The sequence below is a fragment of the Desmodus rotundus genome, chromosome 4 (assembly GCF_022682495.2).
Source record: "Desmodus rotundus isolate HL8 chromosome 4, HLdesRot8A.1, whole genome shotgun sequence".
Taxonomy (NCBI): domain Eukaryota; kingdom Metazoa; phylum Chordata; class Mammalia; order Chiroptera; family Phyllostomidae; genus Desmodus; species Desmodus rotundus.
The window spans coordinates 53,455,870-53,471,181 of record NC_071390.1 but is presented as its reverse complement, the minus strand read 5'-3'; the positions used below and the strand labels follow the sequence as shown (position 1 = coordinate 53,471,181).

The 15,312-nt window shown below is 39.2% G+C and overlaps 1 protein-coding gene across 11 annotated transcripts in view; it reads right to left on the bottom strand.

Moving 5' to 3' along the window:
* KAT6B (lysine acetyltransferase 6B) overlaps nt 1-15,312 on the bottom strand; it is a 182,622-nt gene that overhangs the window by 23,034 nt on the left and 144,276 nt on the right. For all 11 annotated transcript variants that reach the window (XM_053922608.2, XM_053922612.2, XM_053922615.2 and 8 more), the window contains exon 13: nt 11,952-12,045. In XM_053922608.2, coding sequence (XP_053778583.1) covers nt 11,952-12,045 — 94 coding nt within the window. The remainder of the gene's footprint in view (nt 1-11,951; nt 12,046-15,312) is intronic.

Genomic DNA, 15,312 nt, shown 5'->3' with positions numbered 1-15,312 from the left:
CTTTCTACTGTGTACAACTACTGTATTAATTAAGAGCAGAACAAAGTGATCACTACCCAGCCTTTCTGTCCCATGACACTCCCCCAGGGTCCAAGCCACCCTCACATCTTATCTGAATATTGAAATAGCACTAGAACTGGTTGCCTAGTTCCAGTCTTACACCCCTTCTACATAAATGTTCCCTTAAATGTTAAGATCCTGAGACCTGGACTCCCTAGCCTGTTGGGATACAAATCCCCGGTCCCATGTCTTACCCTCAGATGGGCAAACTGCATAATCTCTCTGTGTCTCAGTTTCCATACCTCAAATGTTTACTATAAGGACTAAAGGAGTTTTACATATAAATCACTTTAGAATGCACTTGACTCTTAGTAAGCACACAATAAATACTGACCTACTACTATTATCTTCTAAAAAATACTTTCTATTGTATAATCACATTGCGTATTTTTTTCAATTAGATAATTGGGTTACATGCATAACTGAATTTCTTTTAAACCACTCAACCATTTTAAGTACTTTATAGACATTAATTTAAAAGAATTTTGTTGAAAAAAGAGCTCCTCTATGATGTTAATCCAGAGCAGGTCTTAATATAAATAATTATAAAAGAGGTTTCTATATTGGTAAACATGAAAATGTAGCACTAATATTAGAATAAAAATATGTTAACTGCAAACCTATTGGGGAGGCAAAAAAATCCAGATTCCTAATTAATATTTTCCTAACATAATTCTGAACTAAAGAAAATCTTTTGCTTGACCTAAACAAATTAATATTTAAAAAAACACTACAACAATCTGAAATTATATATGTGTTGTTCAGAAATACCATCATGGGAGGAGGTTTTTATCTTAGAATATTCTACTTCAAGCATTATGTCTCTACAATAAGCTGGAAAATATGTTTAAAGGGTTAGTCGCAAAACCAGGTATGGCACCAATTTCAACCAATCAGAACAAAACCTTTCTTGATCTTGTTTCAATAATGGAAAAATGTTTCCCTTGCATATACCTAACTAGGAAAATGGACAAAAGGGTTGGCAGCATTTCCTCCTCTGCACTGGCAGAGAGCCCCGTGGGTACCTCTCACATGACCTCGCCAGGCTGGATGAATACTCTATGTGTTTGTCCACTACCCTGTGGGTAAGGACTGGATCATTCATCCTTATGGTCTCATCACCTAGGCTGACCCTGGTACAATCTATGTAAAGCATGTTTCCTGAAGGAAGGGACGAAGGAATACGTAAGTGAAAAGACTGAAGACTGAGAGGAGACCTGAGGTCTAGCACCAATGCTGCCACAAGCTGGTGGGGACGAATCTGGTGGCTGTTGCCAGCGATGCAAAGAGGACTAACTGGATTTGGGCATTCATTTATTCCTTTCCTCCCTAACCAAACCTTTCTTGGGCACACCTACTATGTGCTTGGCACTGTGCCCAGGGCTTGGAGCTCAGCAGTGAACACACTCTGGCCCTCCTGATGGCATTGCTAAGGTTCCATTTAATGCTAAAGATTATGTTTTCTCATACTAATTGTATGAATGAAATTTTCCCAGTTCAAAATGACTCACTGCAAATTCTGGGCAATGTCAGAAATCCCAGCAGACAAGAGATCTGTGGAGAAATAAAAGTCCACCTGCAGTCCAAAACTTGAAAAAATTCCGAGCTGTGCAAAGCGGAGCAGTAGCTGCAGATTGTATGTTTCATATTTACAATGCTTTCCTTAGAGCAACGAATACAAACTATTCTGTAAGAGCTATTCATTTGCTCTTATTTATGACAAGCTTAGTTTAAAAAGATACATAAATAAATCGTTAGCTGCACTGCCTCATGCAACTCATTTCAATGCATCAGTACCCGTCAACTTGTGAATAAATCACTGAGCTCAATTTTCAACCTGATGCTATCTTTATCATATTAAAATATATTGTACTTCAAGCCCAATGTAATAAAATAGTTGTGACAAGGCCTTTAGTACAACATATTATAATGAGAAAATAAGGAAATATAGCCATTTTCCTGATTATATTAAACTAGAATTCTATTGAAATATATGTCATCATTATACTTGATTACAAAGGTCAAAACATGTCTTCCAAAACCAAACAAGTCTGAGGATACAGCTGCTGGTCCCATCTTCCAACAAGTGCCCTGCTGGACCAGGGTGGGGGGAGGGGTGCCTATCTTAGAAAAGGCTCTAGAGGACCGAGCACCATTTCAAAAGCGTAGCTTATTCTTTAACGACTACCTTGCCTGCACTCACTCAGGGAGAAGAGCTGCTGGGAAAGCTTTGCAAAGACAGCGGCTCTCTTGACAGTTTCTTAAGACTAAAGTTAGAATCTTTCTTCCAAAATAAATGCACAAGGAAATGAATTATCTGATAAAACTAAGGAAAAGATATGTGTCTCTTCAGTCAACTGTGTGTAAATGTGAATTTTGTCACAGCTCTCCTTTCTCTGCCCAAGGTTTGTAGTAGATAATGACAATCTTCTTTCTGACTGCAACTTAAATGCCAGGAGGGGCTGCACACGAACAAAAACACCACATCTTAACAGAAGGCAAGCACACCCGACATCATTTGCAAGTAAGTAAACCACAGTTGATCGATTATGTTCTAATAAAATAAAATGCTTTTTCCTAAGAACTACATGTGAGAAGAGAAAGTACATTAAGAAAGCTCTTCCCATGGTAATTCATTTAATATTTGTTCAACAAATAATAAGATCCTGCTAAGTGTCAAGCTCTTCCGGAAAGTGAGACGGAAGGAGAGAACGAAGTCTCTACCCCATGAAAGCTCACTCCTGGTGAAAGAGACGGACAATAAACAATAAATACATAAAGGACATATGCCACTTTCTAACTGACTTTGCAGTTGCTCAGCCTAGAGCACTTTTTAATGGTCAGTGCCACCAAAAAAAGACCTGCAGCCCACCCAAGAGAGAGTGTGTGCCCTAAGTGAGCACTTCATCAGCTCTCTTCTATCACAGATAAGACAGAATTCACACGTCTTGCCGGGGTAAAAGGATGAGGCTGCTCAGCATGACAAGCACCAGAGTTCTGGCCCCCCTGGGGCTGAAGGCAGCATAATCTAGGCCCACCTGTATGCATCTGTGAGTCACCTGCTGAAAAAGCAGCCTTAAGTCAACCACAACAGCACAGAGAAGCCCAGGGACCCTTGCTAGAAAAATGGGGTGTCCCACAAGGGTCTGTGAGGCTGGGTCCCAGCTCCTGGAGAGAATCTGCTTACCCGGATATTACGCTCAACTTGCCCCCTGGGGGAAGCTAGTGACTTCTGCAGTCTTGGTTCCTTAGTGTTTACAAAGAGGAAAAACATGGCTTGCTGGACCGAACCAATGCAATCCCTAAATCAAAACACCTTTTTTCCACAGCAGATAGGCTAGTCAGTATTAAATATATATTTTTAAAAAATACCTAAAGAAATAATTTTCAGGTAGGATGAAATCACTCTAAATCTCTGCTTATAAATACTCTTGTTTTACTTACTTAAGCTGTGTTTTGAAAAGTTTGTAGGTTGAAGCTCTTTTAGTTTATTGAAGGCAGACTATTAAAACGTCAGTTGCTAGCTGGCCACCTGAACTACTGTGAAGTGCATCCCTGTAGTTATAAGAGATATCAGAGATAGCATCACTTTAGCCAGCAGCTAGCATCTAGTGGGAGAAGAAGTTTTGCCTTTGAAAGCGTGGACACGATTAGCCTCTCAACATCTCACCCTTCTAGGCAGAGATGAAGTATGTGGCTTTCCTTCTAATTCGGCTTGATGGACCAAAAAGGGCACGGAAGAAGGGGACAGGAAGTCAGAGAGAAGATGCTTTCTCTTCCTAAGTGGGGCTTCCTCCAGAAATCAGCCACAGATATAAAGAGGCTAAAGGAAAGACATTACATTAATCATTAGAGACAGAATGGGGAAAGAATGAAGGTGTAGGAAATCATACCAGTTGCTTCTCATTGAGAAAGGAACTAAGATATGAAATTGTACCCAGAAGCATCTTTAAAGTTTACTGTGTATCTTATTTTTCTTAAATCCAGTGGCACGTGTGGGAGAGTCATTTTTAAGAAGAGAACAAATGAAGGACACTGCTAATCACACTTAGGACTTAACCAAGTTCACAGCTTGGAGGCACAAAAACTGGGCCCTCTGCACCCATCTAAAAGCACGCATTAATTACACACTCAGGTTTTAAACAGTCTACAGAACTCAGGAAAGCCCAGGTGAAACCCCTTGACATATAAGATCATAGGAAATGCCTGCAAAGGGAATGTCCTGAGATGAGTGCCTAATCCATTCCTCACTCCTACTTCCTCCAGCTACAGTTCTGTTCCATGAAGGACAACCCTGTACAGTATTTTAAAACTGAATAAAAACCCAAGAACTTAAGCTGCTCACAAACTTTTATGATTAGTTTACAAATAAATAGGCCCTAATTAAAAAAATGCCTGAATGTACAGTTAACTGGTATTTACATAATTGATAAGCTTGTCATTTGTATACTAGTCTCAAAAAACCATATTTGTAAGTTTGTAGACTTTTGGACCCAATGGTCATCTACCTTTTATAGCTCTAAGATTAAGCCAAGGCTGAAACATAGAAGAAAAAGTTAATATAAAGACTTAGAATTCTTACCAATCTAGTTAGTATGTTTATTTTAAATTAGGAAAGAATGCGGAATCTCATCAAATGCCTTTTCTGAATTTGTAATGAACAACCTATGTGGATGTCTCTTTTTGTTTTCTCCTTAATCTTTCTCCATCAGTATTCCCCTCTCTTCTTCCCACCGATGTTCAGTCTGTCTAGCTTGTAAACAAAAACAACCACATCTGGCTGGGGGAGCTTTGTGAATCCAATTCTTGAAATTCCACTTAAACCATAGTTCCTCCAAAGTGTACTGCTTACAATTTATCTTAATCTTCTCTGAGGCCCTGAGCACGGCTGGGGTGTAATCTCACACAAGCTTTTCAATGTCTCTGTGCCTCCCCACTAGAGATGATTAAAAATAACCCACCTCCTCTTAGGGTCCTTGTTAGGACTAAGCAAGTTAATGTATATAATTCAGGTGACCAGTGCCCAACACACAGCAAGTGCATTAGAAATGTCAGCCATGGTTATGACTATTGTTGAAATGCTGACCTCTTTTAGCTTCCCTGACAGTTGTCTCCTGGCTCCCTTCCTGCTTCTGGACCATTTCCAACTTCCTAGGTGACTTCCTCATTCTCTATGACTCCCTTAAGTGTTGGAATTCCAAGCACTCCATTCTCAGCGCTGTTTCCCTACACTCTCCCTGGGTTGTCATCTACCTGTGGTTTCAACCACTACTGCATGCCCTGGACTCCCAGTTGCTCCCTCTAATTCAGACCCCTGCTGAGCTCTGAACTCCACTGAAAGCTGCATGAGAGTGTCAAAATCAGTGAAGGCAGCATGGCCAAAGCTGCACTTACTACCGTTCCAAGCTCAGTTTGTTCATTCATTTAACCAGAATTTACTGAGCACCAGGCGGAGTTCTGCCGGCTACAGAACATCAGGAAAACACCTTCTCTGTTTCCATGCAGTTACTGCCACTGCCTTAGGTCAGACCTTAATAGACACTTGCTTCTCAAATTCAATTTCTTTTAGTTACAGCCAAAAGTATAAGAAAATAAAATTTGCCTGTAATTCTAATTCTAGAGATAATCTGGAAACATATTTTCTTTCTTTCTTTGCATATACTTTTTATTACATAATACAATTTTGAGAGCCACTCATTTATCATAAGTATTTTCCTATTTTATTAAAATAGGAATATATTACATAATACAATTTTGAAAGCCACTTATTTATCATAAGTATTTTCCTATTTTATTAAAATTTCATCGAACATAATTGTTAATGGCTAATAATATTCCATTATATGGATACTCTAATTTTCTTAGGACTGGTTCTCTTTTACCTTTAAATATTGAGGCTGCCTCAGTTTTTGTTTTGTTTTGTTTTTAAATTGTAAATAAAGACACTGAAGCACAAAACATTAACTCTTTGAGTGACAGGATTTGGGGGGCTTCGTTTTCTCTTGGTGCTGTATCTGTGTTTACCTAACTTTCTACTATGAGTTTACATGGCTACAGTTGGGGAAGGGGATGAAGGAAGAAGTTAAGTCCACTATTTAAAAAAATAAAAATGCAAAAACAGTGTTGTTATATTAAGTATGAAAATGCATACTGATTAAATTATGCTGATTTCCTTAGAATAAATTCCTTTCAAAAATAAGTGTGAAATGTTTTTGATACATACTGTCAAAGTTCAGGAAATTGTCCACCAGTTTATACTTTCTCCAGTATAAATACAACAGGGCCCCTCTACATCCATTTGGTGAGACTTGGGTAAATTTTAAAGTCTCTGCTACTTGATAGGCAAAATAATTGTAATCTTGCTGTTATTTAAGTTCGCATTTTTATATCACCAGCAATTTTTTTACATTTTTTAAATATTGGAAATGTTTTATTTCTTCAGCAGAGTTGTGAATACATGGATCTTTGCTTTACTGTTCTTTATCCACTCAAATTTTTTACATTTTAACTATCGATTTGTATTTGAAAGAATTTAGTGTTGTGTCTAAGGGTCAAAGTGCTTGGGACCTGAGCTGCAGCTAAGCTGTAATGTTTCTTATTTAGGTAACTGCCATTCAGTTTCTTCACCCCACAGCCTGAATGAGGACAAAAGCGCGCTCTCGACACCGCTGTGAGGGTGGAGGGAGTCAGCACTCTCCGCCGAGTGGCTGGCACATCACGGGCACTCGGAAAACGTCACCAGCGTTGCTGCCATCAGTAATTTTCTTCCCTGCATGTTCTGCATTCACGCCCTCCACTCTTTTTTCTATTAGGATTTGTGTTCTAACACTATCACATCTTTATTTTTATGTTTTTTTTTAAAAATACTACAGATACCATCCTGGCATATTTGCTGCAAGCATCTTTCCCACTATGTTTGCTTTTAAATACTAACACCTTTTACTATACAGAAGTTTTACATTTTTATATAGTCAAGTCCATCTGTATATTCTTTTTTTAAAAAAGATTTTATTTATTTATTTTTAGAGAGAGGGAAAGGGAAGGAGAAATGGAGAGAAACATCAATGTGTGGTTGCCTCTCACACACCCGCAACCCAGGCATGTACCCTGACTGGGAATCAAACCAGCGACCCTTTGGTTCACAGGACAGCACTCAATCCGTTGAGCCACACCAGGCACGGCCATCTGTATATTCTGTTGGGATTTCTTTTACTGCTTTAATGCTTAGGATGTTCTCGATCATCCAAAGATTAGATAAATAATTAAATATATTTTCACTTTTTAAATGTCTTGTGTGTTGTTTTTTTCTGTTAATCATCTAACTATTTAAATTACCTGGAGTTACTTTTGTAGTTTCCCAAATGTCTAACATTTTTCCTCACATGGTCATGCTTTTGAATATACTGGTTCCCTCATCCCAGAATGTCTTCACTTCAATTTCTGGTGAGCTCTATATGTATACCGTACAAGCATCCTGCCCAGTAAGTGTTCACTTGTCTGTCAGTGAACTTGACCACCCAGAAAGAACTATGTTGTCTTCATTTTTGTCACTGGTGTTTAGCAGGGTATAGACTAGGGTGCTCCAATAAACAAAGATTGAATGAAAAGGTAAAAAATAATGAATAAAGTAACTTTTTCCATCTTCCTTCATTATCTAGTTTAGAATCAGATAAATGCATTTCCAAAAACACTCAAGTGACGATGCAGACTCTTTCACCACTACCTGGCACAGTGTTCTGTAACCTACTGCTGAGTCAGCTGCCTTTCCCTGCATGTCTCCGGGGTCAGCTGTGGAGGATGGGTTTTGTCCTCCTCCCCAGGCAGGTTTCTGGCTCTGCAGGCTTCAGTAAAAAACAATTCATTATCTGCTCACCCAACTCCCAGCCAAGCAGAGTCCTAAACAATTGCAAATATATATAACAGACTATAGTAACTATTACGTAACTATACATCAGTTAATATATATCCAAGGCTATTCACTACAGCACTTCTAAAAGTGTGAAATATTGAAAACAAGCCATATGCCCACACTCAGGAGAGTTAAGTGAATAAATGATGAACATCACACAATGGAGTACTATGCAGCTGTAGAAGAAAATAAGCAGTGGTATGGAGTATTTCTAGGATATATTGTTAAATGGAAAAAGCAAAATGTAAAGACTGTCTATAGTACACTACCCGTTTGTGTAGCAAAGACAGAGAAATTAGAAACTACGCATCTTCTCATTTGTACAAAAGAAACAAGGAAGGAAAGGCGAAACTAATTAGACTGGAGACCTGCAGGAAAGGGTTGGGGAATGAGACTGGGTGGAGGGAATGGGGAGGGGATGATGCTCCTCTGAGTACACCTTTTAATATAGTTTCAACTTTGAAAAATCATGTCAATGTTTCATACTCTGAAAAGGAAGGCAATGAGGACAGAGAAAAAACTAAAGTGGACAAGCAGCAGAAACAAGTAAGCCTGACTGCGGGGGTGTCACACTCATTTTCACCGGGGGCCACATCAGCCTCGCGGTCGCCTTCAAAGGGCCAAATGGAATTTTAGGACTGTATAAATGTAACCACTCCTTAACAGTTATGCAAGAGCTCGGTGCTGCTGCCAGGTAGAAACAAGGTGGAGGGCCGGATTCAGCCTGCGGGCCTTGTGTTTGCCACCTGTGTCTAACTGTATTTCAGATGAATACCATAACCACGCTGAAAAGTGGTTATATTAAAATTAAGAACTAATCCAAGTAACATTTGAACACAGTATTCTGACTAAATATAATCAGGGTAAAGTAAAAAAAGAACTATATAGATGCTCCTGCACTTACCATGGGGCTACATCCCAACAAACCCATCATAAATCGAAAAGGCATTTAATAAACCTAACCTGCCAAACATCATAGCTTAGCTCTACCTTACATGTACTCAGAACACATTATCCAAAAAATAGAAAAAAGCCTGGCGACACAGGCACTGGAATATCGGGTGCTCGCCCTGGTAACCATGTGGCTGAGTGGAAGCTGCGGCTTGCTGCTGCCGCCCAGGGTCACGAGAGGGCATGACAGTAGCCCTGGGAAAGTTCAAAATTCAAAATTCGAGTACAGTTTGTATTGAAGTAATTACTGCTTTCATACTACCGTAAAGTCAAAAAATCATAACCATAATCTATAATATAGATGACTCTTGATTAGTCACGTTGAATTTAGTTACTAATTAGTTAATAGAGATTACTCAAGACGCCCTTTCTCAGTCAGAAAGACTGGAGAGAGATATCAGCTTCGACCAATGACATCCACGCTTTCCTCTGCCCAGGAGGTGGTTTGAGCAGGCTGCGAGTTGGTGTCCTTTAGTCACTCTGGCCAAGCTCTGCAAATGACCCCTGCTCAGACAAACCCTGATACAAGCTGCTGTCCTGGGAAGAGAGAGACGATGTATTCCAAAAGCGGTATTTGACCTGATGGATGATCACTCCACCTCTCTGGACTGGCCTGGAGAACAGTGTTCAATTCAAAGCCATGGATTCCCAGTTCTTTGTGTACACACACATTGTATTTCCCTGAGGCCTCTGATCCAGTGTGTAAGCAGACAGGTAGTTTCAACTTCCTAAACTAGCAGTTGTTACAAAGTATAGATTCTTCCTGCCTTGCAACTTTCATTACATTATGGAAAATACATCCCTTGACCAAAGACCCTCAGGCTCATGTACAAAATATAAATAAAATAAATACAACTACTAAAAGGCCCCTTAACAGCAGATTTTAGAAAACCCATAATCCTGGTTAATCTGTTTTGCTCTGAGTTCTGAATTATGAGGGTGGTAAGATTTATGAGAGGGGGGTTAACTCCTCATTTTACAAAAGACTGGATCTAAATCATCCTAGAAAGATGTTTATCTACTATTACTTTAAGTAATTCCAAAGAATGCTATCAATTTTTTTAGCGGTCTACTCTATCTTCTTTAAAACCTTAGTAGCCAAGGAGTTTATTTTTGGTTTGTTACAAATAACATGCTAATATATCTGGAGACCTGCATTTTTTACCTGGTAAGTCCCAGTCCCTTTTTAATTTTAGGTAGAAAATTATTGTGGGCAGTAACCATATCACTTTGAAGATTCAGTGTGAATCAACAAAAACCATGCAGATTACTGAGCGCACTGTCCTACTGAACACAAAGAAGAAGGTGTTGGGGTTGAGGGGAGGGAAGGGGAGAAAAGGCATACAACTGTAATTGAATAACAATAAAAATTTAAAAAAAAATTCTTCCAATCCATTAACACAGTAAAAAAAAAAAAAAAAAAAAAAAGAAGAAGGTGTTCACGGAGTTTACAGAACATTGGAAGTAAGACACATCAGTCACTGCAGAAGGGGGCAGTATGTCTGAGTGCCATACTATAGTGACAGGGAGCCAAGAAAGGAATGAGATGACACTCTAGGAGGTGGGGTCAAAAAGAAGAGGGTCCTGATCTGGCTCTTAATAATGTGTAAGGTTCTGAAAAAACAGAGGCTGGGAAAGAGGAAGTGGTCATTTCAGGGAAGGGACTGCACAGACAAAGAATGGAAGATGTTGGAAGACCTTGAACACTGAACTGAGAAGTGTGCCTTATTCTCTAGACATGCAGAGTATCAATACTTGAAGCTCTGAATGGCTGCTATGCATACCAGAAATGATAATATTTATGAACGACTTATGAATGCTGGCTGCAAAGCACTTTAGAACAAGACAGATTTGCCCCTTGAAGTGATTACAGCTAGGACTCTGTAAAATAAAAATGGTGAACTCCTGGTAACATGGGCCTCCAAGGAAAAACTAGATTAGAAAAGAATAGACAAGACTGGGGTAATGAATTAATAGCTAGAAATGTTATTCAAAAATACAAAGGTAATCAATAAAAAATACTTCAAAAAATATCCTTCAATGTCAATGAATCATACAGATCAGTCTAAAACTGCCGTACAGTTATTTTACACCCACACTTTAATATTTCAGTAATTAATAATATAGATTTGGACTCAACATATTTCTTCATGATTTTCCTTGAGCACATTTACATTGTGGTTTTTGCATTTGACACCCTGAATGAATTTCACAATTTCCTGGATTTTTCTTCTTTCAGTTTAAAGGAAGACAAACTACAGTCTGGTGAAGAAGCAGCACGCAGTTTTAGTGACAGACTTTGACACTGTCGGAAACAGGCATTATCACGGGATACCTGGCCTTTGTGTCACCACTGCATTTGCACATGCAATGTAATACAAAGGAGGAGAAAAACACTGCCATTTTCTTACATTATCCTGCGCATACTTTTACATATTACTGCAGTTTTAATTGAGGAGACTCAAAAGATACCAATGTGTATAAAAAATGTTTCTTGGGCAACCTCTAGATATAAACATTGTAATAATTTCCATAACAGAAAAGGGAAGTGAACAAGACAGTTATTTCTCCTGGAGAGGCTCAAAGAATAGGCTACCTAAAAAATTGTTTTCCTAAAGAGAAATATTCCTTTCCTACTCTGTATTATACAAGATTATAGGCAAAATTTTAGAAAGCTGAAAATCCTTTTAAATAACACTTTCTTCGGCTTTAATCGCAAATAATTGCCTCTTTTGGTGCTAATGAGCACGAACACCGTGGAATGGAATGCAATTCTGCCGGTTCATTCAGGGTAATGGCTTTGTAAGCTAGTGACTCTGCTGAGAGATCTAGTCTCAATTTCCTGGAGTACAGAAGTGAGCAGCAGTAAATTTTTCACTTGAGGAAGATTTTCTAAGCTATGTAAATATAAATAGAAAACCCATTATCTATTGATAAAAACAACAAAGGTTAAATAAAGTTTTATGTTACTCTTTCCTTTCACAGCCATCAGCTCGCTGGATCAGGAAAGTAAATAAAGCACTTCACTTACTGAAATCAATGAGAAACCGTCCAAATCCTTGCCTTTGGTGCTGGGGCATGATCATTATGCAGGAGACATTATACTTCTGCTGGCAAAGCTTTTCCTGCGGGAAGGAGAAACAGATCAAGTATGTCAGAACTCTGCTGAAGTGGGCAATTCCCTGCACCTGCCACTGTCCTTGTACAATAGTCCACCTAGGTGAGCCGAAGTGTTAGGTGAGGATCAAGCAGAATACTTGTACTGTTAATCAACCGAACCAGCAGCTAACAAATCATGAACTCCAGGCATGCCTTTCTATTATGTCTTTATTCTTGGGAGTCAGTACCATAAAATATGAACAAAGAATCTAAGGAAATATGAGCCAAATGAAACAACACAGGCAGTATGGAAGAAATGCTCAAACAACTTGGGGGACAGGTTAAAAACAAAACAAAACACTGGGTGACCCAGAGCGGTAAGTTAGGACTTAGCCGGCTACCTTGCTAAATAACTTACAACTCTGCAATAGCCATCTGTCTTCTGCCTTTGAGCAAATGCCCCAGTGAAACTAAAATAGTATGTGTGGGGGTAGATTTGTACAAATACACTTCTCCTATGAATAAAAAGTCTAAGTAAAAAGCTAGAGAAATAATTAATCTGCATTTCAAACCAGGAACACAAAACAAAACAAAAGAGACAACAGCAACAAGAAACCCCAACGCCTCCAAACAAAAGTGAGGCCAAAACCAGCCTGAAACCAAAAGGAAGACTGGGAAGAATATGTTCTTATAGCTAAGGAAGATTTGCAATTTTCCATGGCATCAGAGCAGCAATATTTTATTCAGAGTACACAGAAGCCGCCAAAACCTACAGAGAAGATCTGCTAAGGGCTTTTGAGGCTGTGAATGCTCTGGCCAAATATAAACCACAAATAAGACTGACCACAAATGTTACTAACCACATCAAAGAATTACTTCAGAACACCCAGGTCTTTAATGAACCTATTTGAAAGATCACAGGAAATGTCTGTGGGAAAAAATCCTACAGGGCAGAATTAAAGATTTCTTTGTGAAAAAGGTGTGTTTCTAACTTTTGCACATTTGTAGCTGTCTGTGAAGTCTCTAAGAACTGAGGAGGAAGAACTAATACATGTCAGTTTTCCTAATAAACAGGATTGTCCATCACTGACTGTGGACATCAGTGGCAAAGGTTCGAACAATTAGTCTATTTTGCAAAGTTAGACAAATAGGTCATTTGTTCGGAACCGCCCCAGAGACTGTAACCCCCCATGGCTAAGGCTGAGTGAGAGACCTTGAGACCCTAAGCCATTAAGGAGACAAAGCTTATCTCCCTGGCAGGAGCACCGCCTCTGCCCACTTTACTTCACCCTGCCTGGCCCCCAATGCATGACTGGTTAGCCAATGACGGGTAAGATTCCTCAAGGGAGGGACGACCTAAGACAGGCACGGTCACGAGGGGGCTCTCAGGGAAGGACTTGGGGGGCTATGGAGAAAGGGGGTGAGGGACCTTTGCCCCTCGGCTTTGACATGGCCTGAGTCTTCATTCTGTCTGCAAGAAGTCTCCTAATCTCTTGGCTGCTTTACTTCCCCCTGCTTGACCTAAACCTGAGATAATGCCAGAGGAGGGTGCAGCCCTGTGCTGGAAAGGGCGGTTTCCCCAGGTCAGTCAGGCCCAAGAAAGAATGCACAAAGTCCTGTGAAACCTGCTTTGCTAATACCTTCAATTTAAATGATAAGGGTCCAAGCCTGAAATGAGTTTATTTCCCCAAAGTTTTATGACCCTTTTAGCTGTCTGACCCTGACTCTAAATAAGCCCTCATAGTTCTTTGAGTGTTATCTATTGTTTGATCACTACTGCCTGACAATGACTGATGAGCTTTCCATATACGCCCCATATTCTATGTAAATTAAGCCAATAAAAGCCTGTCAAGGCAAGGGTTTGCCCGCTCTCTCCTTGAGAGAGTGGTTGTGCCGTCCCTTTTCCTCCACAGGACTAGGCAGTACATGTGAATTTGTCTTGTCTCAGCCACAATGCCACGGACACTGCTTGCCAGTGTCCGTGACAGTCATTCTATCTAAAAAGAGATGTACACTGGGTTAAAAGGATTTATTCTTGATGCCATTCTTTTACGTCAAAGTATGCCTTCCTATTCCTAGTAGATTTTTTGAAACCCAACTCAACAGTGTTCCTCTCCCCACCAACACCTCCCCTTAACACGTTATTATAGCTAACTCCTAATCTTTGGATGAAATAACTGCTCCTTTTTTTCTCCTGTTTAGAACAATCTATTATCTGCTTGGAAAGTCATATGCATGTAACAATTTGCAATGAATTTTTCTAGGTCATCTTGACCATTCTCTGGCTATAACCTCTAGAATTTGGTTTAAGTATAACTCCAAAGGGCCACAGTCCTTCACATTTCAATTGACATTTAGAATATGGTTTGATTTGTATGTAGTCTTTTAATGTGGTTAATTTTTAGATGAATTTTTGTTCCACTACACTGTCAAAGAATACTAGAATTCTGAGCATGGTTAAGAAATTATAGTAGTTGTTGCTATACCTTAAAAGAAACTGGACCAAACAAAAAAATTTTAGCTTGTTCTGAGTAAAATGCGGGCCCTCTAGGAGGAAGAAAGGCAGAGACTCAAACCACAAGAGTCACCATCAACCACAGACCCAGGGGCCAGCCTGAGCAGGACAGGGACAGCAGACACCTTTAACCATCTGTGTTTAAGCGCATATACATTTAAAGAGTACCATGTTCTAATAGGAAGGACAATCATTACCACTATTCTTTTTAACTTTTTAGAGAAAAAGATCTTTATATACCTATAGAAAAGGTAAGGTGTTTTACAGATTATATAAATAGATTTCCTAAAGTTTTGTGTTGATTCTCTGTCATCTTTTCAGTCTGTAATGGATCTGCATATATATTCTATCTTTAGCTCTTCTGTGAAAATGACATTTTTATAAAGCATTCCATTTATACTATGCAAGAGTAGAGTCATTAAAATTCACTTATCACCTAATATAAAAAACATAACATAAAGTAAACACAGACTTTGGATCATTTTACCTTCTGCCTGAATAATTATCACCCTGGCACATTAAGCTATTTCCTATATGCCTAAGAATAGTTAAGGTCATTACCTGGTAGTAAGTACTCCAAACTCAAGTTTTCCTTTACTGTATATGAGTTGTTTCTCAAAAGCCTTTGGACAGAAATGTGAGAGAAGCGCTCTGAACCAGTGGGGAAAAAAACTATATACATTCCATATAGCAAGGGCTTCCCTATGTTAACAGTTGGAGATACTTAGGCCTTCTAAAGGAGAGGCTGCGTCAGATCTTAAAACAACAGCACAGAGAA